The sequence below is a fragment of the Homarus americanus genome, unplaced genomic scaffold (assembly GCF_018991925.1).
Source record: "Homarus americanus isolate GMGI-L3 unplaced genomic scaffold, GMGI_Hamer_2.0 scaffold48354, whole genome shotgun sequence".
NCBI lineage: Eukaryota > Metazoa > Arthropoda > Malacostraca > Decapoda > Nephropidae > Homarus > Homarus americanus.
The window spans coordinates 6,148,091-6,175,138 of NW_024723833.1; the positions used below are offsets into that span (position 1 = coordinate 6,148,091).

Below are 27,048 nucleotides of genomic sequence, written 5' to 3' on the forward strand. Positions count from 1 at the left end.
ACCTGGCAATGTTGCATTTATTTTTACTATACAGTAATTATATTTAGGAAGTATTTTTGTTTGCACTACAGTAATTATAAGTAGATTATTTTATGTTGCACCGAAGGCAAGGTGTGATTACTGAACAGAAAACAAATGAATAATCGAACAAAAAAAATCCGGAAATTGTTGAAGACTACAGTATGTCAATATAATCGGAACTCTGTTAATTCTGATTTTTCAATAATTTGAGTGACCCAGACCCCTTTTTTTGTCAAATTAACATAGGTATAGTGTACTTTTTTTTTTCCACAAAGGTAATATGGTAGTCATTCACTATTCACAATACATAATTAAATTCTTGGAAAACTCGCCAATACAGAAAAATTGGTTCAAAGGGAAGGTGTTAGGTTCTTAGTATGACTTCATAGGGGTAAATGTTTAAGAACAATGATTACAATAATTACTGAATAGTGTCTGTAAATAATAAAAAATTGTGAGTAATGCCTTTTTTAATTACCCTTGATTTGCTGATGGTGGTGGATAGCACAGTGACATAAGCTACGGTCACAATAGAGTTTTCATGCAATAAATCCACGATAGCATTTCATCCATATGCAATAAGTCAACGGTACGATCCGCACACTGGCGAAAGGAACCATTGACCAGGCGCGCAGTTAGTTTGAGCAGAGTTGGTAAGCAGGATGGCTTTATTGTATGTCTATGGCAGATTAACCGCTTTAGTGAGATGTGTGGTGCTGTTAAAGAAAACCAAGATGAAAAGAACAAAATTGAAGTGTCAAGGCGATGTTTGTTTACAAGTGACAAAAGTACTCGAGAGTAAAATGAAATTCCTGTCGTGATGTGTTCTGGTTATTTTTTTTATTTACCATGAAATTTCTGCATGTGTTTTGTTGTTAAAATACTTTAAATATTTTAACAATAAGAAAAAAAAGAACGGTGTAAATTTTATTAATACAATAGACTATAGAAAATGTCAACCCACCGTACCATGGACTTTCAGACGCTCCGTATCGTTTCACTTTCGACAACAAATAATTTGTCGCTGTAGAGACAACTTGAGGTGTTTGTTGAAAAATGAACGCTACGGTGGAATTATTCCGGGTAGAAACTCTAGTGTGACCGCAGCTTTACTGGTACAAATGTTGTCACACCTCAGGCTCTACAACCCTAACATGGTCAGCTCTATCAGGTCTCAATTACGTATTATAAAATATAAATAATGAAACATACTGTACAGCAAACCTTCGATAACTAGGAATTTTATAACTTGGAATTTCATATAACTCGGCATGGATATGGTCTCGGAATGTATTAGTATTACTCCGGAAATGCTGAGATACAGTATGTAAAATTATCTGGGAAAATCTCGGCATATCTGGCCACCTGCATCACCTACCATGCCTCTGTGTCACCTACCATACATCTGTCACCTACCATACCTGTGTCACCTACCATGCCTCTGTATCACCTACCATACCTCTGTATCACCTACTATGATGCTTTATTCTTCACCTGCAGTGCTAGTAAGTTACGCTTTTACATTTAGTAATTACATGTACACATATACAGTATAGTCGATAAATTTTTATTTTATTTTTGTTGGAGGGGGAAGTGCCCTGATAAGTTGGAATTTGGAATAACTCGGCAAGGCCAGAGCCCCATATGTGCCAAGTTATCGAGGGTTTACTGTATACTGATTTTTAGTTTGATACCTTACTTTATTGTAGTTCTCATCAAAATGAATGGTTTCTGTCCTCATAAACCTAAAAGGTTGCTATGTCAATTCTGGCTAAGTAAACAACAGAGAGATATGGAAGGAGAGGAAATGAGTTGTCACATTCTGAATACTCCCTATCCTTTTATTTTAAGGTCAAATTTCAAATATATCATTTTCATGAAATTATTGAAGAATTTGTTTTATTTATGATGAATTGTACACCATGAGGCTTACCATACCAGAATATAATTATTAATCTGATAAAAACAACTATATTTTCAAAGTAGAGAAATAAGTTTTTAACCCTCACTTGAGAAATAAGTTTTTAACCCTCACTTGAGTAACCCTTGCCCGACTGCTATCATCACAACTCTATGAAGTAATTGACTTCTTCTTCTTCTTCTGTTTCTTGGTTCTGGGTGACACTTCATCCATTTCCTCAACAACAGACCTTTTTCTTGATTTGGATTCTTTTTCATTACCTAAAATAAAGTTGTTTTTTGGTTAATATCATACACAGTACCATCATCTTTTATGTCTAATGAGATAACAGAAAACTTAATTTTCCCCACTTAAAAAAGGCATAAAATCCAATTTATTGAGGGAATGAAACAGGTGATCTACAAGATATACCATCACCTTGGCTGCTGGCAGGGGTAGACCATGCCACTACTGGAGTGTGCAATACTTAACAGCAAAACAAACTACCCAGTAGCCTTGTGAACAATGCTCATGCTGCAAGTAACCTTCTTTCTAAATCAAACTAATGTCATGTGTACAGTCTGAACACTGCAGGAGACAGCTGGCAACTCAAGGCCATTTGTTTATTATAGTAAGTCGTAAAAATTATGAATAAATGTAAAAGTGATCAGAGATTGCTTACTTAGTTCCCCATTGCTTGATTTCCTGGTTGAGCTTTGATGTTTCATATTATATTATACTTCGTACTATAGTAAACAAATGGCCTCGAGTTTCCAGCTGTCTCCAGCAGTGTTCGAAGAATCTTGAACGAGACTGTACAGTATACCATACTAGCCTGTATATACACAGGGCATAAAAATTAAGAAAATACTGTATTCTATTTTGCTATCCAAAAATCATATTTAAGTAATTCATTAACATATAGGAATGTGTTCATCACTAACCAGTTTTACTTAAAAAGTTTCTTTCTCTAATATCTGTTGGTGGCTGGTGACGAATTGACCTTAGTGCATGTATATCTATTCTTTTATTATTGACAAAGTTTCTAGGTTGCCCTTTGATGATTACATGGCCCTTGACCTCTGAATTCACTGAAATAGGACAGAACATAATTAAATAAATAAATAAAAGTATATATATATATATATATATATATATATATATATATATATATATATATATATATATATATATATATATATATATATATATATATATATATATATATATATATATATATATATATAACAATAAAAAGGTAACACTGTACATTAAGTTACTCACAATGTATGAATTAGATAATATAAAATATTGTACTGTATCTTAACACTCAATCATTATAGTACAGTATATAGGGTAATCCCTTTGTTTTCTAATACTGAAAAACATAATGTAATGATTCTTTTTGATACACACCTCTATGTAAGTGACCTATTTCATCAGGCAGGAAGAGGGTGGGAGAGTCAGCTACCTTGGAATTTTTGTAAGACACAATTTTGTATTGCAGTCCTTCAACATTAAGGTTTTGTCCTTTTTTGTCACTAATAACAACTTCAGTATTAATCAGGTTAAGAGGATTTACCTGAAAATAAAGAAGAGAATAAAGATACAGTACTACCAAGTCTGGTGTTAGTGACATGAATATACCCCTACTGGTCCACTGCTACTGAAACCTAAAAATTTCAATCCTCTATACAGGGTACTGAATATTTTTGCTTAATCCTGCAAACATTTTCAGCAAAATCATGCCTATAACTGTTTATAGCAGGCATGAGCAACCTTTCCTCGGTCGTGGGAAGCATTATGATTTAGATATTTTTCTATGGGCCAAACCACCAAAATTTATATCCTACCTAACCCAAAAGTAATGGCAATATTGTATCAGCATGGACAGTGAAACTGTTTATCGTCACATCCACCTTACGATATTTTCAGTTTACAAACACAGTCTTTTTCCCATTTATGAAATGGATCCATCATCATAATTTTTAACGCAAAATATTAATGTTTCTCGGCGTTTAAGGGCAGATAAGTGAAGCAGTCTGTGAATAAGTCGATTTTTCCTACAGTTACAGCATTTTATGAGACACGCCCACCAGAATAATGTCAATGTTAATATTGACGCATGAGGCACTACAATGCAACAACCTACTGACACATCAGACAAGAATAAATAGATAGAACAGACAGGCAGGCATGAAGAATCAGGTACTATGGAGAGATTTTTTTTTTTTTGGATTGCCCCCGAGGGGGTTAGTTTATTGGGCACCCCCTTACATCCTGTGCAGGGTGAAGCGCAGAAGCGTTTACAGCACCCATCTGGGAAACATGCTAAGTTCATGCTTGCCTTTATGACTCGTGCATTATCCCTTTGGCCCCAGGTGACGTTCCAGAACGTCTGACTAGCGCGCTCCGGGTGATGTTCCAGAACGTCCGCCAATTTTTTTTTTAATTTTTTTATTTATTTTTTTTTAAATAATTTTGGAAATGTTGATTTTTTCTCGATTTAACCCCGCGTGAGGGGTACTGCCAGCAGCACCCTAACCCGGGGATAAGGGGCGTAAAAGCCTGAAGGGTCATAGGTTTTGTTAGCAAGTTACATAAAATGACAGAATGATGAGTGTGTGGGGGGAAAGTTCCCGATACATTTCATCTGTTTACAGCAAAGCGTGGCAGGTCCCTAATGATGTCAAGTGCCAGACCTGTCACTAGGAGGAGGGATATCTGGTCAGGGAGGGAAGAGGTGTTTGTAACGGCTGGGGACCTGTAGGAGTAGGTCAAAGGGCAAGTGAGGAAGTAGTGTGAGAGTCGGGGTGGCCACAGACAGTCTGTCAACAAGGAAGAGACCTTTACCTTTGACCTGTGTGACCACTGCCCGTGACCCCACTAGGACTTATCCAACCTTAGTTAATTCCCAAGTGACCCACTGCCACATAGCAGCTAATCCATCAAACAGACTGCGCTGAACTTGGCCCATAAACTCATACAAGTTAAAAATTTTATATTGTTGACAATATACAGGGTATACTTATTTCACCTTTATTTTTTCGTAGTTACTTACTCTTAGGTAATGAAACAGTAACGAATTGTGTGTGAAGATTAATCTTTTAATAAATATTGCTTTACTCATCATGAGCTGGCTGCATCTACTTGAACCATGGGCCACATTAAATAGAGTTTCCCAATCAATCTGCGGGCTGCACAAAGACATGGTTCGGGCCGCGGATTGCCCATGCTTGGTTTACAGTACACTATACCAGTTGTGCCACATTAATCAATATTCAGTGAATTTTGTTTTGTCATACCTTGCATTATATATTTAGTACCAGTAACTTTTAGATGTCGAGCCATAACCTACAAAAGTAAATCGGGTTCAGAGTACTGTATGAAGTGTCTCTCACATGGGTTTGGTCAATATCTAATCTTTATACTGTACAGTACTATAGTATATCAAGATATCTTGAACATAAGTATTTTAAGTATCAGAAACACTTCGACCTAGTTCTTGACTCATGCCCTCCAAATCTGAATCGGGTCTAGAGCTTTGAATATACTGTAGTACAGTATATGTTGCATAAGTTTAGTCAGTACAGGGGGTTCCTGGGTTACTAACGGGTTCTATTCCTGAGGACGTTCTTATGTCGGAAATGTATTTAAGTCGGAACACATGCTATGTGCATACCATAGGTACAGAACAGTGTTTAAAATCCACTACAGTATATCATAGCCCAAGTCCTTAGAGTACAGTATATACATCTAAAATCACTTTATTTAAGAGAAAAGAAGAAACAGAATGACAAATTACAGTCAATGAAAGTAAAAAATAAGTCATCGGGTAAATAAAATACTGCACTGTAAATTTTAAGTTTAACCCTGTTTGTATCTGCGGGCATTCGTAAGTCCGGGACTCCCTGTACTATACTTTGTCCATTCACCATATCTTGAAATATCTTCAAACACTTTAAATTTTAGTCCCAGAAACCATTTAACCTATATCCATGATCTCCAAAAGTCAATTAAGACCAGAAGTTTGAACAGTACATAGTAAATGTTGAGTAAGTTTGGTTAATATCTATTCATCCTGGATTGGAAAATATTGAGGACTTCTAAGTTCCATGATCAAATTAACAAGTGTCAACTACAGTATGTCACACACAATGTTCCCAATGTATAACCTGTTCAGGGTGTTACATACTTTGCTGGCCCACTGGCCAATTTTCAGAGGTCATTTTTCCTTCTATACTTACTGACCATTTAAAATTTGCATGACTTTCCAGGTACATAAAAACTCTACCTTGACCAAAAACATTAACCCCTTGTGCATGGGGTTGCCTCTTGAGCTGAATAAAATCATTTGGCATTAGCCAAATAAAATATTAAAAGTGGTGTCCCCAAAATGAAGAGGTTAAAAAACTAATCCATTATAAAATGGTGCATATACAATGTAGTGTTATTGCGTAAGTGTGATCAATATCTTATCATTAAGTCCTGGGATATTTTGAACACGAGTATTTTTAGTATCGGCAATCTTTTAACATTGACCGAAGACCACCAAAAAGCAATCAACTTTATAACTTTGTATTTATTGTTTTACCTGTTGTGTAAGTCTGATCAATATCTATTCATTCCATCACAAGAGGCTGAGCTTACACCATGAACCTGCAAAAGTTAATCAGGTCTAAAACCCTGAATAAGGCTATTGTTGCTTACTGTGGTTAATCTCCATTCACCCCACCTAGAAAATCCTTGCAGTATCCATGTCCATTTTAACCTTCAAGTTTCAAAGTTTCAACCAACTTCCAAACTTGGGTAGGTTTAGAACTTTGTATGTAGTACTAGTAGCACCCATATTATAAGTCTGGTTAAGATACCAGTCTTGAGATACAGTATCTTGTTTACAGCATAACACAAAATTTTTTAATATAAGTGACCTTTTGACTTTCACCTTCGACCTCTTATCTTGAGATAATAATGACATTTAGAATTTTTTATATACTGTACAGTAGTAACTGTCGAGCAGGTTTGGTTAGTACCCATTAATCCAGTCTTGAGATCTTGTTCACAAAACAGAAAGATGGACAAAACCAAATCACCTTGCTTCTGTTTCACACTAAAGACAAAGAAACCACTGTATACAGTGTAGTAAAATGTTATGTATTTAGATTTGTTGTATACCATTCAAAAATGGTACTTATACAAACAAGTTTCCCATTCATAAAACATAAGCTACTAAATGAACACCATCTTAATCTTCAGATATGTTCTACAGTACAGTATAGTATTTGTAGTATAATCACTTAATCTTATCATGCAGAGGTTTAGTTAAGTGCCGAGGTCAAGGTCAAATTATCAAACTACTTTTCTCAATCAGCCCAGCTATTCACCCACCCTGGATCCCAATAACTGTGCATTTGTATTATATTGTTACCACACAATTTACTTTGGCGAGTTGCATGCCAGTATGATGTTAATTTGACAGCATCCATGCCCTATACTGTCTGCATGGGTAACCTCTGATTGATTTGTAACCTTTCATCAAAGTCCTGGATGCAATAGATGTTAGAATAAATAGTTAGGGGTTCCAGAATCTTATATTATCTGAAAATCATGGTTGCTGCATTTCTCAAGCCACCAAGGGGTGTAGTTTCAGTCAAATATTAGGAATGTAGTAATGAAGAAAGTGTTAAGGGCCCATCAATTTTACTCAGCTGGTAAAAATACTGAAACACATTGGTAAAATGTGTAAACTATAATTCAGATATGGATGGGATAAAGGAGAGGAAAAGACCAAATACGAGATGAATTGATGGGATAAAGAAGACGATACAGGTGATGAGGGATGGACATTCAGGAAGCAGGGATGTGTTAGAATGGCAAGCTTGTGTTAAACAACAGGAATAAATCAGACTGATATTTGTGGCCTAGATGTTGAGGAGAATCACCACAGCACAACACATCAGTCTACTGCTACAAAAACAAAAATGACTGCATGAGAGCAAATGAAGGAACTTGGATTTATTTATGACTCCAGCCACCCTGTGTTATGATGGGAAAGAATTCTGTTCATCCCTTTTATCTTAATTCCAGTTAAAAAAAAAATAATAATAATAATACAAGATAATGATTATTCCTCACTCAAGTATTGTACAGTATACTGTACTGTACTTACTATTTCTTGTGGTATTGTGAAAATGTACAGCTCTGTGTTCAAGTCGATGTCTTGCTCTTGTGCAGCTCCTGGCTCTTGAAGGGGTATAAATTCTGATGGCTTCTCTGTTATTTTACTTAATATCTGTAAGAAATAATGGAGCAAAATACAATACAGGCAGTCCTCGGGTCACGAACAAGTTCCGTTCCTGGGGACGTTCTCGAAAATGTATGCAAGTTGAAACACATGCTATATGCATACCGTACTTACAGAATAATTTTTAAAATCCCCCTATATCATAGCCTAAGTCCTTATGTACATCTAAAATCACTTAATATAAGAGAAAATAAGAAATAGAATGACGAAGTACAGTAAATGAAAGTAAAAAATAAGTCATCAGGTAAATTGAATACTTAAGTTTAAAGTTTAACCTCGTTGGTATTGGCGGATGTTGGCAAATCAGACATTCGTAACCTGGGGACTGCCTGTACTGTACAATTTGTGCATATAATGACAAAACAGAATCTACAGGTACATGGGAGGTAATGAACCAGTACAGTATGTGATATATTGTATTAGGAATTAATCAATGCTGTCTAATTTTTATTGAGAAATGAGGCTACAAGAGACCATACAGCTTGGAGAGCTGCCAATAGATAAGAATGGCTAACCAACATGAGCATGGAATATGGGTGTAAAACAGATTGGTGATACACATGAACACTTCCCAATGTCCTTTCCATATACACAAATACTTCCAGCAATACGTATTATAGTTATTTTTTTTTTTTTTTTTTTTTTTTGGGGGGGCATTATGGTCACCCAAACTAGAGGTGGCCATGCCGAGGAAAACAATGGGGTAAAAACACTGCAAACACCGATCATATGACAGTGATTTCATGTACTTGTACAGTATCTATGTGCTTTGTTGGTGAAAATTTTTTTTTATATATATTTTCCGGTTTCATGATGCCGTAGGATTTCCCATGGCAACCATGTTTTGGTTCACATCGTCTACTATATGGGAACTACCGCGGCCTTTGTTTACATGCTACAAAATTAAAGACAATCTCATTGGGCGAGTTTATTATGATTTATATTGGATTGAATGCGTTAATTTTTCCAAAGATGTCGTTTGGATAATAGTAAAATCTAAACCACAATGTGCAGGTTAGGAATTTAGGTAAGGTTAGGTCAGGTTCTAATATGTTCTGTGCATTGTCATTTCGATGTTCTTACTTACTGTCATCCATACAACATCTGAAAATTTGGTGCAATTCCATGAAGTCCTGATGCTAACTGTCTCCTCCAACATTACCGGTAGCAGGTAAGTGCAGACACATCAGTGTTATGCAACTTTTCTTCTGAACTCTTAAAACAGCTAATTTAGGTATACAGTATATGAACATTATTACAACCTTTATTCAGTTTGTTCCTGCTAAAACCAGTTCTGCTATAACTCAATCTAGCATGGCAGAAGCACACAGTGGTGACAGTTTACAGACCTGAACTGTATTATTTAAGTTTTGGTCATCTGGGGAATCGGTCAGGTTATGTTTGGTTATTTTGGATATCTAAATACGGGGATGACCTAAACTAAAACTGTACCCATTGTTCAGTATTGTCCTGTGTATCAGGTAGAGAAATGAGCTGAAGCAGAGGTGTCAGCAAGCACACCAAGGATTGCAGTTCAGCTATTTATCTTTGTCATGGAAACTTTAACATTTAATTCTTGTGAGTTTTTATTGTTTACATTATATGCCCCAGGACAAATATAGCAGCCTGCTTCAATAAACACTTAACAAGGGGTCCGACTAATTACCCAAATGCACCCAGATGTACCCAAACGTAGCCGCAATGAAGTCAAATAATGGTCCTACATGAATAAATCGGACTGCCAATCACTTCTCGACTAGTATTTGGTGTCACAAAGTCACAAAAAATTGGAAAACTTAATTTAATCTGAGTTAATAGATCGCGTGCATGTACCGAGGGAGCAAGTAATTACCCAAATGAACCCAAATGTAGCCGCAATGAAGTCAAAATGATGGTCCTACAAGAATAAATCGGACTGCCAATCACTTCTCGACTAGTATTTGGTGTCACGAAGTCACAAAAAATTGGTAAACTTAATTTATTCTGAGTTAATAGATCGCATGCATGTACCTAACCTAACCTAACTCAACTCAGATTAAATTAAGTTTACCAATTTTTTGTGACTTTGACACCAAATACTAATCGAGAATTGATTCACAGCCCGATTTATTCATGTAGGACCATCATTTTGACTTCATTGTGGCTACATTTGGGTAATTAGTCGGACCGCTTAAAACAAGAAGTAAAGTGGCGACCCTCTTCTAAACCTTCAACGAAAAAATCAACTCTTCCAAATTCCACTACCACGAGGTACGAACGACCTTAAAGTATAAAGTAAAACAGTCATTCACAATAACTGTCCTCGGGTACAGTAAGCCTGACAGGCCTCTTACCTCTCCGTCACCCTCGCCAACTTCCTTTCTTGTAGGTGATGCCTCGTCAAGTGCTTTCGAAGTTGGTATATCTTCGTCATCTGAAGACTGAACATCTTCATCATCCGATGATGAGATTAAATCAGCATTCATTGTCACTGTGAAGGTGTATATAAAATTAAGTACTACCACCAATAGCACCTTAGTGGCATAAAACTACAGTAGAGCCTAGGGTCACCGCTCAGCCGCCACACGTGACGCTACTTTATGGTTTGGCTTTGGAGTCATGAGTTATGAGGTGAAAGAAGATAAATATTAAGGGTTGAAGAAAAGTGGTGAAACTTAAATACAGTAGGAGTAGAAAGTATCTGGACTCAACCAGATCGCTTCATCTTTAGCGCAGTTTTTGTTATAAGATTATTAACTTAATACTGCGCTACAACAACGTAGCAATGTTTAGACAAGCCACTAGTCTAATAACGGAGCTCATAGCTTGTATACGTTGTATGTAGCATATATATATATATATATATATATATATATATATATATATATATATATATATATATATATATATATATACAGGGTATATAAAGCAGGAAATTTAATTAAATAAAAATAATTAGCTTTGTATACATGTTCTAGGTGAAATACTACATATATATGATTATGCTGTTACTATCCATTGAATACTGTTATATCTACTAGTTGTAACTGTACTAACTTAAGATATAAAATATAATTATCTGAAGAGGGTAAATCTGATAGCACAAATGTTTGAAACCTAGTACTTAACGAGTCTTTGAATTACTACCAAGGCTCCCTATTTATTTTTATGAACATTCAGAACCATCACTGTAACTGATGACCACCACTGGTACGGATATTGTGGTTTGCAAGTTTCATCATAAACAAAGTGCAGATGGTCAACAATCCTACAGAACTTTCACAGTATAGTACAGTTCATGCAAAGCGTGACCCTAGAGGCAGCTACACTGGAAATTGTATTATAAGGTATTGCTATTAATGCTTATTAAAGACATCTTTCTGGAAACTTTACTCAGGAGCCAGGTTTGACTAATTTGGCCTCCACTTCCATGGATATATCTGTCTCGCCCCTACGATGATTCAGCTCTACAGTACAAGAATTAGCCGCTTGGGCGATTGGTCACGTTTCTGTTAGGTACTGTTTGCAAGTACTGGGCATGCACTGGCGCCTGACTGTATCTGAACCTGCTCCAGTGCTTTCATATTTTTGTTTGTCGTTTTTCTCCAATTATTGGTAGAATTTTCTGATTTACTGCTCAACTAAGATTAATTTTCATACTTCTGAATCTACCCGGAATTGTCTTTAGTTTTAGCTTTCGAGTATGTGATATAATTAAGAGGTTTAATGTGGTTAAATAAACTAAGAGTTAAATTTAGGCATTTCATTGAGGTTAAAGTTGAGATGGGTTCATTACCACATGGTACATCAAGTCTTCTTTTGAGTTTTCTCTCTAATCCAAGACAAGGGAGTCTTTGTTGTCAATGAGTCATTATTTGCTTGGGTTCAGATGATAATTTGTTAGCTATAGTTTGTGTTAAAGTATGATACGTTTATTTAGATTCTCTTGAAAGAAGATAAAATAATAAAGCGTCTATATTTAGCGTATCAGTAAAAAAACAACAACTTGGTTTGCTACTTTTACTTTTATCCTCTTCGCCACTGATCAGCTCGGGTATTGTTCATTTTTGTATTAACGGAAAAACAGGTGACTAAAAGTAAATGATAGTATTTGCAATCCCGAATTCTAAATCTAGTCTAAGTGATTGTGTTGGTGATGGTGAACGCGGCCATTGTAAGTGAGTTGAGTCAGTGTCAAGTTTGGCAAGGTTTACGTGTGTTAGTCAGCTTCCTACAGTCACCTCTCTTACGTAATTGTCTATATTTTTCCAGGTACGAAACGTCAGGCTTCTGGCGAGGAATATTACTAACATTTATACTCTGTACACGTGTGTTAAGGCATAATTGATGGGTAATAGTTGTGCATATCCAGTTACTGAGATACCATTTGCCTTCGGCTCGTAACTAGTTACTAGGCTAAGAATTTTGTCAAAACATATATATATATATTTGATGATAAAATTGAGGTAATATTGTTTCTTGATATTCAAAAACCAGATGACATTGGCTGATTCTTGTTGCAGATTCCTGTTATAGCTTGTAATTAATATTTTGAGCATTTTACCAGAGATGGGTGCCATAATTCTACAAGGAATTTTTACAAGAGAAAATACCTTGTCAACATATTTTAAGTACCATGGAATTCTCTGTTTTTACGTATGTTATAAAATTGTAAGTGCAGTGTGAATTATCTTTCACAAATTTTACGTACTACCAGGTACTGAATACTGTATGCAGTACAGCATAGTGATGGAGTTGATAAGATAAGCTGCTTAATCACATAAGTAAAAATTTATTTGCAACAGTAGCGTATCCAACATAACTCTCAGGTACTTTTAGAGGCCTAAAACAAAATAGTACAGTATAATGGGAAAAATTATAAGAAATTCCTATCACCAATTGTTGCTCCATCTGTGAGAGACTGGACTGGTGGGAGATTGTTTAAAGAGTTTTAGAAAATGGTTAGAATGATTTCTGAGACTTATTAATGGTTTGTTTTCATCAGGGTGAGGTACAGGTGGAGGAGACAGTTCGCACCAGAAATAACTTAAGGATTGAACCAAAATCTCTGGAGATACTATTTGCATGATTGTGAACACAAAATGGAAGCGAGAATGGACAGAACCTATTAGATTTAATTAGAACCTGACCTAAGCTTACCTAATCTCACCGAACTTCCTAACCTGTGCATTGTCGTTTTGTTTTTATTTCTTACTATCATCATGTGTACTGCCGGCAAAGCAGTGGGCTCGTAACACTCGTCTTGCCCGCGTAGCCTGCCATATCTGTGTGAATATCGGTCACACTAGAATAACCCGTTATAGTACATCCTTCTTTCCTCCACAGCCAAACTGTGGAATGCTGTGCCCTCTTCTGTGTTTCTATACTCATACAATGTCTCACTTCAAAAAGCTGGTTTTCCGGCATCTTTGTGTTGTAGATTAATATAGTCTTTTTCACTTCTGTATTTAATCGTATTTTTTTGCCCTCCAGAAACCGCTGTGGGTCAATGACCTATGCTCAGATGGGCTAGTCCCTATAAAAAAAAAAAAATAATAATCTCGAAAAAATGAAAAACTTTAATTCAATATAATTCATAATAAACTTGCTCGGTGAGATCGTAGTTCTTTTCTTAACATGTAAACAAAGACCACGGATGCTCTTGTTTAGCAGACGATGTGAACCCAAACAAAGTTGCCATGGGAGATCATTGATGGCGCCATAAATACGGTAAAGGATAATATTTAGTAGTTCAACAACACCAACTTATATATTATAGTCTTATATTGGATAGGGAGAAAGAGAGAAAATAACAAAATAATTTATTTTATAGCGTTTCCGTCGGAAATTAATTTTTTTTAGTACCTTAACCGATAAAATTAACAACAATATTAGTTGTTCAAAGTGGGTAGGGCTTTAAAGTAGAGGGAAAATGTGGGGTAAAATAGTAAAAAACAAAAAACAAACAAATACAAATATATATATAATATTGGCTCAAACCTTAAATACCCTAGATCTTTCATAGACAAATGCCTAAACACTACTAAGAAAACTTTTTATAGAACTGATCCCAAGCCCACCCATGACCCTAAGAATATCTTAATCTTACCATTTCACAAAAATTTCTCACACATTCCTTCACAACTAAAAACCTGGAACGTCAATGTGGCATTTAAAAACTCATGCACTGTTAAACAAATGTTAATCAAGAACTCCCCCAACAACACAATTGGTTGCATTTATAAAGTTCCTTGCAAGGAATGTAATATGTTTAACTTAGGCCAGACAGGTAAAGATCTTGCAACTAGAATTAAACAACACAAATACAGTGTTAGGACAGGCCAGGATTCCAATGCTCTGTTTGTTCATTTGAGGGATAACAAGCATTGTATTGACTGGGATAATGCCTCCTCAATATTACCATGTAATTCAATTGATAGTAGGAACATCATAGAATCTAGTCTTATTAAACATACCGAAGCATTCAACATGAATTTGAGTAACGGCATGTACAAGCTGGACAATTTTGTAATTAAGAAGATTTGTGACCAGGTGAGAAGGCCGGGTCACCTGACCATCTGACCTGACCACCAACCGTTGTGTGCTATTTAAAGATTAGTAGGGTCATTACCTAATACCTGACCATTGTGGACCTGGTCTCACCCTCCTCTGTATATATACACCTTGATTTGTATTTCTCTCTCTAGTCTGTACTCACCCCTGAAGATGTGAATTACACGAAAGCGCTTGGGAACTTCGTGTTTTCTTCTTTCCTTGTGGTTATCAGCATATACCTAGATCACGCGCATCTACAGTGATTTACTTATATATATATATATATATATATATATATATATATATATATATATATATATATATATATATATATATATATATATATATATATATATATATATATATATATATATATATATATATATATATATATATATATATATATATATATATATATATATATATATATATATTTATATTTATACACTGTATTATATGCAAATTGAAACCTGGGGATTTTTTTTTCGTCTTCATAACTTAAGATTTTTTGTAAACCAAAACTTTGTAAGTCAGGGACTGCCTGTACTGTACCATATTTAATTTTTCTGTACTAGTAGGTAAACAGCAGCAAGATGAGTATCCAATGGACCCTTATTGCCGGTGTGATGTACTCGGAGCTGGCTGTTACAGTTTTGCTCCTTATACCAGTAATCTCACCCACAAGGTAAGTAGACTAGATTGTTGCTGTACAGTAGTTTATTATGGTATACTGTATAAATGTACCGGTACTGTACTAATTTTATAGAAAAAAGGATAAAATTTACTTTTAGAACTACAGTCATAAGTTCAAATATTCTTCCAAATTAAATCATATGAAGTTATTACAGGAATGGCAAATAGTGACAAGGAGAAACACCTATATTTGGAGGTCTCAATAAAGGAAATGTATTCTGTGACAATTCTGTGTAATGTATGGAATACTGTACAGGTACTTAACTTTATTGTGAATTCAATATAGTACTGTATATAATATATGGCCTATGGCTCATCATGATGTGACCTCTGAGATTATCCTAGATGAGCCTATACCTATACAGTATTTTCCAGGGGGTTGTCTGAATTTTGAGGCCTGAACACTGTCCATTTGGAATCTGGACAAATCCTATAAAAAAGGCACTCACCCATTCATGGCAGGGTGTTGAAGCACATTCCCTCCCTTATTTGTAGGTTGCTTCAAAAGCCTGTAAGTCAACAAGTCTACCAGGATGAACCCTGAATTACTTTGTTGAATTCAGATCCCTTGGGCATAAACCCCAACAGTATCTTGCTTGGTGCTACACTGTCAACTCGTCTCCATTACAACTGTTTTGCCTGCATTCTTATATGCTTTTGGAATTGAAGGCTATCTTCACTTTGATATTTTCTAGCATATTCCCACAAGTCAGGTGGCTCTCATTTCACTGCTTGCTAAAGTAGGTGCTTCAGTTGTTGACTTTCATCTACTAAGTCTTAAGTCTCAAAGCCCCATTGGGATGTTTTATATGTATTTGGTAGTAAATATTGCAATTACTGTATGGGTATTATGTTATCATACAAGTAAGACTGATTTGGGGCTTAGAATTACAGGACTGATATATAAAGTGTTTATATTTTTACCAGCCTTCCCAAATCCGGGCCACTTGACTCTTCCCCAGTCAAAGAATAGGATTTCGTATTTCAGTATCCAATACTGTACAGTATTATATTTTTTCACTTTGGTATTCTACTTTTCAGATGGCACTCCATCTTCAAGTCTAGATTTCTTCGAAGTATTGGCAACATGTCACATATTTACTTCAAAGTATTTCTTGGAGTTCTCACTCTCTTTTTCTTAGGTAAGTTAGGTAAAATAATTTGTTGGAAGAATATGGTTATGAATTTGATATATATATATATATATATATATATATATATATATATATATATATATATATATATATATATATACACCAGGATGAAACTACAGTAGACCTGACCCTCACTTTATTCTATGGTTACGTTTTGCAACAACACAGCATACTGGAAATCCGCATATAATGAATACAGTACTGTACAGGGGTACTTAATTTTATGGGGAAAATTACGATATGTTCTACAACTACTAAAGGTCAACAGTAATGCTGTAAAATTTGTGGAAAAATCATTACTGTACAATTCTTTACTCTGATATTGGTTAGAAATAAAGATAATATAATATAAAACAATAAACTAAGACATGAAGAGATTGGGTGTTTGTGAGGAAAGTTAAAGAATGTGGAGTAGCTGACTCACCACTCCAGCTACGTCCCATGACGTCACATTCACGTACAGCGCAGTAGACACGCACACTGTGCTATGTTTCACAACCATTACTGGAGAAGTAATGCTCTAAAAGTTGTCAAAAAAATCATTAAAATACTCCAATGTAGTGTGCCATATCCTCTACAGAATGCATAATAGGGAATCTTTTCCACATAAAATGAATTATGGGTAGAAATAGGGTAGCCGCGTAAATGTGAATTCGCATATAATGAATGCGCTTAAAGTGAAGGTCTGGTGTATTGTATTTTGAATTTTTTACTAGGACACCCCTCATTTCTAGTTGCAGTACTTTCTATTGTTTATTTTCACTTTTTTTCTTTGTCTTCTTTCTCAGTATTTTCACCTTTCCTTGTTAAAAAATATTCCAGTTGGTGAAGGTACACCATAAAGATTTATTTTTCCCTTACTTAAATCTTATTTCTACCTAATTATTCTTATGGCAAGTGTATTGAAGTAAAAAATTAAGTTTAAGAACTTTCATGTTAACTTTACATTCCTCAAACAGATGCCATTCGTGAGATGCGCAAGTACAGTACTGAACTGGCTGAGCAGACTCGAGGTGATCATGGCATCCATTTGGATGCAGAAATGCAGGCGCACATGAGATTGTTCCGAGCTCAGCGCAATTTTTACATCTCTGGATTCTCTCTCTTCCTTTGGGTGTATGTAGCCTTCAATTTTACATTTTTAGGCATCTAAAAATTTCAAGATTTTATGTGGTATATTCACTCATAAGTAACCAAATGTGCTCCTGAATAAAATACTTTCATAAGTTACTCATACAGTAATCCCGTGTTTTTCACAGGAATTACGTTCCTGAAACCCCCGCGAAAAGCAAAAACCGCGAATACTCTTTTAGGGATCACTGTACCTGTTGCCACCAAACAGCTCAGGTAGGTTATGCACTTAACCATGCCATGCTCTCCACTCACGGTCCAGTGGTCACACTGATCCACTGTACCGGCATTTACAAACATCGTTATTTGAAACTAATCATATTGCAGTATAATAATGGAAAAACATAAACACGGTTATATACAAAAAAAAAATCTATTTACAGGTAGATAAAAAATGTTATATTTCGCTGAGGTCGGCAACACCCGCATTTCCAACCTCTCCCTGCTGTCCCGCCGTCTGCCCGCCCTCACGCAGTAACGCCAGCCAGCTAGTCCTCTTCCACCCACATTCCTCCATTTTGAAGACTTGTATTCTAACAAAAGACACAAATGAATTGTCAATCTTCACCACATCTCGAGCCATAGCTCATACCACCTCTGAGCTTGTCCAATATAATTGTTTTTTTCTGTTACGGTCATCACTATTCTTGATCTCTTGGTCACTTTCGAATCTTTGTTAGTAATATTTGCCTTTGATGAGGCTGGCTTACGTCCCGGAGCCATGTGGAATGCATGTGGGAGGACAAACAGAGGAGGTAATCACAGTAACGTTCACAGTACTGTAGGTGGGGGACCGGTGGTAGAAGCGGTACCGTTCTTGCCTCGCAAGCGAGATGTCACGGGTTCGATTCCCGGGCCGGTGGAAGTTGTTTGGACTTATTTCCTAGCCCCCATTAGTCCGTGTTCACCTAGCAGTAAAGTAGGTAAGTTGTAAATTGAAAGTTGCAAATTCGTATTCAGGGACAAGTTGTTGGAGCTTCCAATAACTTGATGACATAAACCATTGACTCTTCAGGCTTCTACGCCCTTAACTCGAGACATATAGGCAAGCATGAACTTAGCATGCTTCCCTGTTGGGTGCTGTAAGCCCTTCTGGGCTTCACCTTACACAAGGATGTACGGGGGGGCCCAATAAATAAATAATAAAAAAAAAAAGTACTGTAGGCATGTGTGGACTGAAGCTTCTCGGAGCAGCGGGTGTCTGAGGCAGGAAAGGGTGGCGTCTATTTGCTGCTCCGCACGGGAATATCGAAAATGGCGCGAAATTAAAATTTTTGTTTTTAAAGGATATTTTATATATACTGTACATAATTTTTTTAATAAAAAAAACGCGAATGGTCAAAACCGAGATAAAAAAAATGCGAAAAACACGGGATTACTGTATTTGCTACAGTACTTGGTAAATCAGATCACTTGGTGCTAAAATAGCTATTTCTCATTTTTAACTTTACCATATATGGTTAGTTTGTTCAATGTCAAGGCAAACTCATTTTCATCACCATTAGTGTCATCATCTTCATCACCATTTTTGGCAAATTTCCATGCATGCCTGGACTAGCCATGATTATCAGATAGCATGGTGCCCTGATTTTCGTCAAGCAAATTTGAAACAAGTTTTACAGCTGATGCCCTTCCTATCACGAATCACTTTTACAGAGTGGGAATTGGCCATTATATGTAGGATTTCCAAGTACCTTCTCACCTGGCTTCTCACACTTTAATATTGTATGTGTAGTATCCATTCATATATTTTAACATACATTTTCTGACATCAAAAGGGCCAGTGAAGAATCATTTCATGACATGTAGCCAGTGGTGAATTTCTAAATGTATTTATTGCATATACATCCAGTTGTTCTGCAATTTCCACTATTCTCATTTTATCATTTCACTCATAAAGAGGCCCCCCAAGTTTGCGGATTTTTATTTCGCGGTTCTCTATTATTCGTGGATGACACCCTGGATGTACCCAAGAATGTCTCTGGGTGGTTTTAAAGTTGCTGGCATTTTCGTGGCTGGGACAGGGAGCCATTCATTCTAGAGACAGTAATTTCCCTTACATGTATTGTAAATACTCTGTACTGTATGTGCGTGTGTGTCTACACACACACACGTACGTACGTACGTATATACAATACAGGTAAAAGAAATAATTGTCCTAAGGGCAAACACATAATGGTAAAGGGAATATACTGTACATTTCTTTGTACACAAGAAAATATGTATTCCCCACGACCGCAAATGTTATTCGCAGATTTGGCGATTCGTGGCCATTTGGAGAACCTAATCCCCGCAAATTTGAGGGGCCCCCTGTACTGTACAGTATATGGTTAACTCCTACCTGCTTCACATATGTACTGTACAGTACATAAATTTAGACTACAGGTAAATTAGTTTTTTTTTTTAATTTGATACAAAATTTCAAATTTTATAAAAAATTTGTTTGATATACCATGACAATCATGTCTGTCATTATAGAGTGCTTCTACGCTTGACTACTCTCATCTCACGTCTTGCTGTAGCCATGGCTGAGGGACAAGCAGCACTTAAACAGGCTCAGTCTGCTTCTGCAACGGCTGCACAGCTTCTTAAACAGGATAAAGCAGAAAAAGAAGAAGATCAACAAAAGGAAGCAAATGTTTCAAATGAAATTAAGGAATTACAGGAAGGTAAGCACAGGATTTGCAGTTGGCTGTTAATGGTAGTTAACTCTTTAACTTTGTATTTGTTTTTTGCAGAAAAATTTTCACATTTGTGAGCCAAAAAATGTGTTAGTATGCAAAAAGATCATAAGTTTCTGTATCTGATAATCTGGTTGAAAGATATGCTTTTTTTTTGTAAAAAAATGAAAAAAATTGGACAAATACTTCAAGTAAAGCATATAATAATTGGTAGAATATGGATAGTTTTTATATAAGACATCATAATACTGTACAGTACAACATTACACTTAACAATAGGCTCACCTGTTCCAGGGGTCGGTGGTTTGATCCCTGGGCACTCCCATTTAACCCTCCTGTAAATGGGTACCTAAGTTTATAACTTGGGGAAGTGAATCAGGTCGAGTGCAGCACCGGCCATGCTGCCTCCTTGTGTACTGAAGGCCTTGTACACAGTGGGCTGTACTCACACTGCCCCTTACAGGCAGTCATGCTTATGGGACCCACTTTCACACAATACTAAATAAGCGCTGATACCTATACCACGTACACTGATGTAATTACATGTATTATCAGCAATACTGTACATGATGGGAAGAAGCACAATTTTTGGCAGAAGTGGTAAGGGACAGAGGGTAAAAACAATCAATCATTTCTCTCCCTTTCCTTATATAAATAGTTTTTTGGTTATGGTATTTAGTATCACTCTAATGCGCAATAAACGATAAAGCATACACTTATGGTCCTCAAATCTTACCTGTTAAATGGTGAAAAAAATTTTAAAAAGGCATAAAGAGGGTGGCGTGAGGAGCAGTCACATGCACCCCAGCTGATCTGTGTTGACATGTGGTTTACTTATTGTTCTGACCGATAGGTGGCGACACCGTCACGACATCGGTTGAACATCAAGGGAGGTCTATACATTTTTCCGAGTTGGCTTAAAATTGGCGTGTCTCAGTGAAACCAATAAAAATTCATGCGACTGCAGTCAAATACGGAAGCCTAAGAGTTGAGCTTGTTGAATAAATTTATGCTTTTTCAGATTATCACTTAACATTACAGTATACCCTTAATTTCTCTGGGAACAATATTCTAATTGGATGCTGTGATAAGGATATTGAATCTACAAATGGAACTTCATGACTTACTTAAAAATGTTGTGTATTTGGATTTCAGCAATTGGTTCACTAAATTTATCGGTAAAAAACACTAACTATCCCATTATATTCAGGATTTTACTGGATTATATACCGATACACATATGGCAAGCACATTTTTTGTATTCAGGGTCGGCGACATATTGTAATTACCACAATCAGTCAGTTGTATTCAGGATTTCATGGGTTTTGTTGTCTTCATAGTACAGTGGTCTTTCGATTAACGAACTGTTCAATTAAAAAAATTTCGGTTAACTAATTAGCTCCCATAAGGATTTTCAGTTCCATTAATGAACAAAACTTCAATTAACGAAAGCCTTAGGAGAAACATGCTTTGTTGTGCGCATCAGCCGATCAGCTGATTGGCTAGACCGCCAATACAGTAATTGGTTCTATGTTTACATTCGTTTCCAGTGGAGTAGATATCAAGAAGTTGTGTTCTTGAATATTTTATATTAAAATTATTGGTCATTCTAAAATTTAGCCATCCAAGCTCTGTCTACATAAAGTTTTTCAACTAATATTTTTGGCTCGATATATGTAACTTTATTAATTTATTTTTACTCATTTACATGCACACATTGTCCTAAGGGCAAAGCTGTACTGTACATGTACTCAAAATAATGAACTAAATGATTACTTAGATTTTTGTCTCGTGCAAACTATAGCATGTTTATATTCAAATTGATCACTATCTTATAAGAATTCCAGCAATGTAAATTATATTCTCTCCGGTCACTTCTGAGACATTTTATAAGCAAAAAAAAAAAAAAATTAAATCTAAGGGACATAAATAAACAAATATATACTTCACTAGACCTTCGGCGCCAACTGTCATACGTGTCACTGTCACATCCCCCCCCCATCTTCCCAACCAGGGTTTGGTGGTTTTAGGCTTAAAGTTTTTATCTTATATAATATTACAGACTAAAGTTATGAGAATATAATTTGCATTGCTGGAATCCTTGCAAGACAGTGAATAATTTGAATATAAACGTCATATATTTTGCACAGGATATAAAAATTGATCACCTGTATCACATTACAGTAGTGATTTAAGAGTTCTAGTGTATATGTACGTATATACAGCCACTCCTCGACCTACGACCACCCTGTCGTACCAAAAATTTTTCAAATTACATATTTTCGAGTCCCGACGTTAGTGTACTGACAAAATTTTTAATTCCCTTTAAAATGGCTGGCATGCTTAAAAGTGAGAGTTTTGTGGTGCTGAGAAGAAAAAGAGACACCCATTTTAGGGTTTTTTTGGGAGTGTGTCTGACTGCATTTTTTGGCTTTACTTTGTATGTTCAGTGGTCCCTCGGTTAACGAACACAATTCGTTCCAGAAGGTCGTTCGTTAACCGAATCCATTGTTTCAATGGGATAATGGGTAATTGGTTCTCACCGAAAAGTGCTTTGAGGTGTGTATGTAGAAGGTTCCTGGTTGATGATGATGATGGGAATTAGAAGTAGGGTGGAGGAGAAGGGAGAAGAGAAGGAAGTGGGGATGGAGGAGAAATCACCTTTCAGGGAACCATGCCTGATGCAGTCATTTCACCGATAAAATTTTAAGTTCACTATTGTAGGTGTAATTCAAGATTATTTTCTTTAAATCAATAATTGTACTGTAAAAATGTAAAAATACTCTGTGTGCAAGAGACCCACAAGCAAGAAGTTTCCTCCACTGAACAGACGCCTTGGTGGGTGAGTGAAGTGGCTGATGGGCGCACCAAAAACTAGTTCTCTGTACTGCAATTATGTTAAATAAGTGTTAAAATGACTAATAATTTTAATATAAAACTTGGAAAAATTTTGAATAGCACAACCTTCTTGATATTTTTACTCCAATGGAAACGAATGTTAGCCCTAGAACCGATTACTGTATTGGCGGACTAACCTACCGAATTGAAGAATCTTATGGAAAGTAATTCATTAACCGAAATTTCGTTAACCGAAGCGTTCGTTATCCGAGGGACCACTGTACTTTTTCTATGAGTTGGAACCAATTACCAATATCCCATTGAAATAATAGATTGTTAAAAAAAATTTCGGTTAACAAACGACTCTGTGGAACCAATTGTGTTCGTTAATCGAGGGACCACTGTATTTCAAGATCAACTGATTTGTCTTCAACTTAATAACAGATAAAACTTAGTAATGGATAGACAGACCACATTGTGTTTCTCTTTAAAATGTAAGATAATTATTATTTTATTAACAGTGAATTTTGTTCAGACTCTCCTGTCATTCCATCTTCATTAAGATTCTATCACACACCAATTTGTTTTTTCTCTCTTTCTTTACTATGTAGCAATAATGTACTGTGCTGCAATTACCCACATGAATTATAATGAAAATGTATGTTTTAATTGTCATAAATTGAACTGCCCCCTTTTACACTAGAAAAACGGCATCTTGAGGCAGAACGTGATGCAGCCCTGAAACAAGCAAAGGCTATTAGCCGTGAATATGATCGAATGCTGGAGGAGCACTCCAAGCTTCAGGCTGAACTCAAGAAAGCTACTAATGGTGAGGAATCCAAGAAAGATGATTGAGGTGTGCCAGCAGCATTGTTGTAACTCAAACCTTGAGGACATTCACAATACAGTACAGTATACTGTGCAAGGTAAATATTGCTTAGTCCATGCATATACAGTGCTGTATGTACTGTGCTGAATATTCCAAATGGTATTACATGTCTGTGGATATGCTTAAAAGCAATATTATTGACTTCTTAATTTTTTAATAGCTAAGAGAATCTTAACATGATAAAGGATAAAAAAGTTATTTAAAATGAAAAATGATTATTGATGAATGCTACACTTAAGAACAGTTGAAAGTATGAGAAATTCACATGCATAAAGAGGTTAAAGAAAGGGAAATGTTTGTGTTTGTGGGATATGTACTGCATAGTATTTGTAGTCCATATGAGTGTTTGTAGGTGCTAATGCTAAGCAGGTTTTCTTATGGGTCTAAGATCAGCAGGTATTTATCTTGAAGTAAATTCACTTTTTTATGCAGAAATGACCTGGTTAATTAAACAAAAATCTTGAAAAACCAATATTTCATTAATGCGGTACAGATTTTTACAGTTTAGAGACTGCAGTGTTTCTGAAACGGTTGATGCTTTATGATTGACTGCGTTAAAAGTCTGTATTGGTAGTGTCTTGCATGATGAGGCTAACACAGTTATCAGACTAAATAGTAATTAATTATCCATGATTTGAAGCGCTGTCGTTAGAATGTTAAGTGTGTAGTTACCTACATCAAAATTTATTCGTAAATCCTAAATACAGTTCATACTGTACATGCTTTTATGTTGTAGCCTGTATCAGTGGTATCCAATACATCCCATTATTAGTGCCCACTGCATTTTGTTTTCATTTTACACGTATATAATCAAAGTTAAGGACATTATTTGGACTTGAACTCCTTGCGTCCTTGCTGAAAATACAAACCAGGTTTAGAAAAAAAAAATGTGAAAATAAGAATGCACACACACACACACATATATCTTCACCTTCTTATGTAAACATAATGACTTGACAAGTTAACTGATACAGTATATGAAAGTGGGAATAGAAATTTAATCAACATCTGTACCTCTAGATTTAATACCTTGGAGCATGAAATGAAAAAATAAATGTCCACACAAATTCAACAGGAAATCATTCACAAAGAGGCATCTGTGAAATACAGGTTCTAAATATTGAACATAATTAGCACATGTTGATAACTACATTTTCCCCAATTTGGTACCACTGTATTGCCAATGTTTTTGATTCATTGCCTTTTCAGTAGAAATTTTGAGTGTTTCCATTATATAGAGGAATCCAAGTATTTACAAGGTTTCTGTAATTTTAAACTGAGGAAACATATGCTTACAATAAATTATTTTAACTTGAAATTTTATGTTCAAACAAGTTGTTGAATTTATACAAGGTAGTTTAAAGAAACTTATTCCCAATTTCATCCAAAATGTATCAGTCATTTAGTCTTCTTTAGGAAAATGCACCAGACTCAAAATATATAAATAATTTAATATAATTTTTGGTTTTAAATCTGTTGTACAGGTATATATGTAAAACAGCCCCAACTGGTACTTCAACATTAAATAGAAATGGGGAGTATGGAAATTGTTGGCTCATGAAATAGATAATAGCCAGATTTATATATATATATATATATATATATATATATATATATATATATATATATATATATATATATATATATATATATATATATATATATATATATATGTATATATATGTATATATATATAAATCACCATTGCATTCATTACTGTCAGTCAAAACCTGAGTTCACAAAGGAACATGCTATTGTGTTCATGGGTGACAGTATGCCAACAGTGCAGTACAAAATTAATATATTAGGATTATAAAAAACTCTAATGTATGTAATTTGATTTCCACTTTGACCTTGTTTTCTAGATTTATGATAATTACAGTGGCAGTGAAGTTAAAATGTGGAAGTAAAGTAATTTTAAAAGTGGGAAGTAAATCTTACATCCTTCATTTTTAAAACTAATCCACTTACCATAAAAAAATTAAGAGTTTATTATTCAGAACAGGGTAATAATGCTTTATTGTGGTTTTGTACTTATATATTTATCTGCCTTTAGGTGCACATGAATTAGCTGTGAACCACTGAATTATTTTGTGTGAAAATATTGCTTATGTTTAACACCACAATATCTTGTATTTGTTGTTTGATTTATATACATATTTGGCATTTAGTATTATTTGTGTGATTTCCTATTCATTAACCCTCATTTCTCCAGGAATTAAAATGAGCCTTTCTTTAATGACTTGTTTGCTTACAAATGGTTTTCAGAAGGAAAATGAATATTCCTTAACCATTTCTGGGATTGTTTGTGAATAAAATTGATAAAACTATGAGATTAAGATTTTTTTCTTGATAAAATAATGCTGAATATGATGTGTGTCAGTCTCTACACACTCCTCCAGTGTTATACCCATTTAACTTGTATGCTCAATCTTCCATTCTTTTTGCCATCTCTATAAATCATGCCATCCTTGCTTTCGTTTATTCATTCCACATTTACATTATGTTGCTGTCTTGCCTATCCATCCCATTTCCTTCCAAGAAGATCCATATCACATTTATTTTATTTTTCTGCTGGCCACTGATTTTAATTTAATCATAGGGAAAGATTTATTTTTCCTTCAAAAAACCCAACTACACATGCCTCAATTTTGTTTTCACAGATTTGTTTTAGGACCCACAAACTTTTTTCATCCTGAAAACTTTATAATATAACTTATGGTTTATTTTATTTTTTATTATTCATGACTTATGCCTTTTACTAATCCACCACAATCACCTTCTTCAGTCAGTCAGCTGCAACAGTTCAGTACGTACTATCATAATTACATTAATCAATTTGGTCATCATCACATCATATCATTTCTGCACCCTTTCCATTTTTCAGCTATTATCTTTCAATC

At 35.3% G+C, this 27,048-nt stretch overlaps 2 protein-coding genes across 6 annotated transcripts; one reads left to right on the forward strand and one right to left on the reverse strand.

Annotated features, from left to right (window-relative positions):
- Positions 1-1,841: 1,841 nt before the first annotated feature.
- Positions 1,842-11,748, reverse strand: LOC121863804. 2 transcript variants are annotated; one of them, XM_042362635.1, is made up of 6 exons: positions 11,598-11,748; positions 10,559-10,695; positions 8,091-8,213; positions 3,338-3,503; positions 2,866-3,012; positions 1,842-2,202 (listed from the first exon to the last, which is right to left on the reverse strand). In XM_042362635.1, coding segments are annotated over exons 1-6 (684 nt in total). In that variant the 5' UTR covers positions 11,599-11,748; the 3' UTR covers positions 1,842-2,092. The 2 variants fall into 2 exon arrangements, with proteins under 2 accessions (XP_042218569.1, XP_042218570.1); XM_042362636.1 differs by lacking the exon at positions 11,598-11,748 and having other exon boundaries at positions 10,559-10,970.
- A 618-nt stretch (positions 11,749-12,366) lies between these two features.
- Positions 12,367-26,478, forward strand: LOC121863803 (B-cell receptor-associated protein 31-like). 4 transcript variants are annotated; one of them, XM_042362630.1, is made up of 6 exons: positions 12,367-12,476; positions 15,335-15,444; positions 16,494-16,594; positions 17,566-17,722; positions 20,216-20,406; positions 23,960-26,478. In XM_042362630.1, the coding sequence occupies exons 2-6, from the start codon at positions 15,353-15,355 to the stop codon at positions 24,109-24,111; spliced, it is 693 nt and encodes a 230-aa protein (XP_042218564.1). In that variant the 5' UTR covers positions 12,367-12,476; positions 15,335-15,352; the 3' UTR covers positions 24,112-26,478. The 4 variants fall into 4 exon arrangements, with proteins under 4 accessions (XP_042218564.1, XP_042218566.1, XP_042218567.1 ...); XM_042362632.1 differs by having other exon boundaries at positions 12,369-12,476; positions 15,338-15,444; XM_042362633.1 differs by having other exon boundaries at positions 12,369-12,454.
- Positions 26,479-27,048: the final 570 nt, after the last annotated feature.

What these genes read in the sequence shown, in the direction of transcription:
- LOC121863804 (XM_042362635.1), bottom strand. An exon ending in TCACAATACCACAAGAAATA is followed by an intron (nt 3,504 to 8,090) that starts GTAAGTACAGTA and finishes CTTTATTTTCAG; the next exon opens with GTAAATCCTCTTAACCTGAT. An exon ending in AATAGGTCACTTACATAGAG is followed by an intron (nt 3,013 to 3,337) that starts GTGTGTATCAAA and finishes GTCCTATTTCAG; the next exon opens with TGAATTCAGAGGTCAAGGGC.
- LOC121863803 (XM_042362630.1), top strand. Translation starts at nt 15,353, where the DNA reads ATGAGTATCCAATGGACCCTTATTGCCGGTGTGATGTACTCGGAGCTG. An exon ending in TTCTCTCTCTTCCTTTGGGT is followed by an intron (nt 17,723 to 20,215) that starts GTATGTAGCCTT and finishes CTGTCATTATAG; the next exon opens with AGTGCTTCTACGCTTGACTA. An exon ending in AATTAAGGAATTACAGGAAG is followed by an intron (nt 20,407 to 23,959) that starts GTAAGCACAGGA and finishes CTTTTACACTAG; the next exon opens with AAAAACGGCATCTTGAGGCA.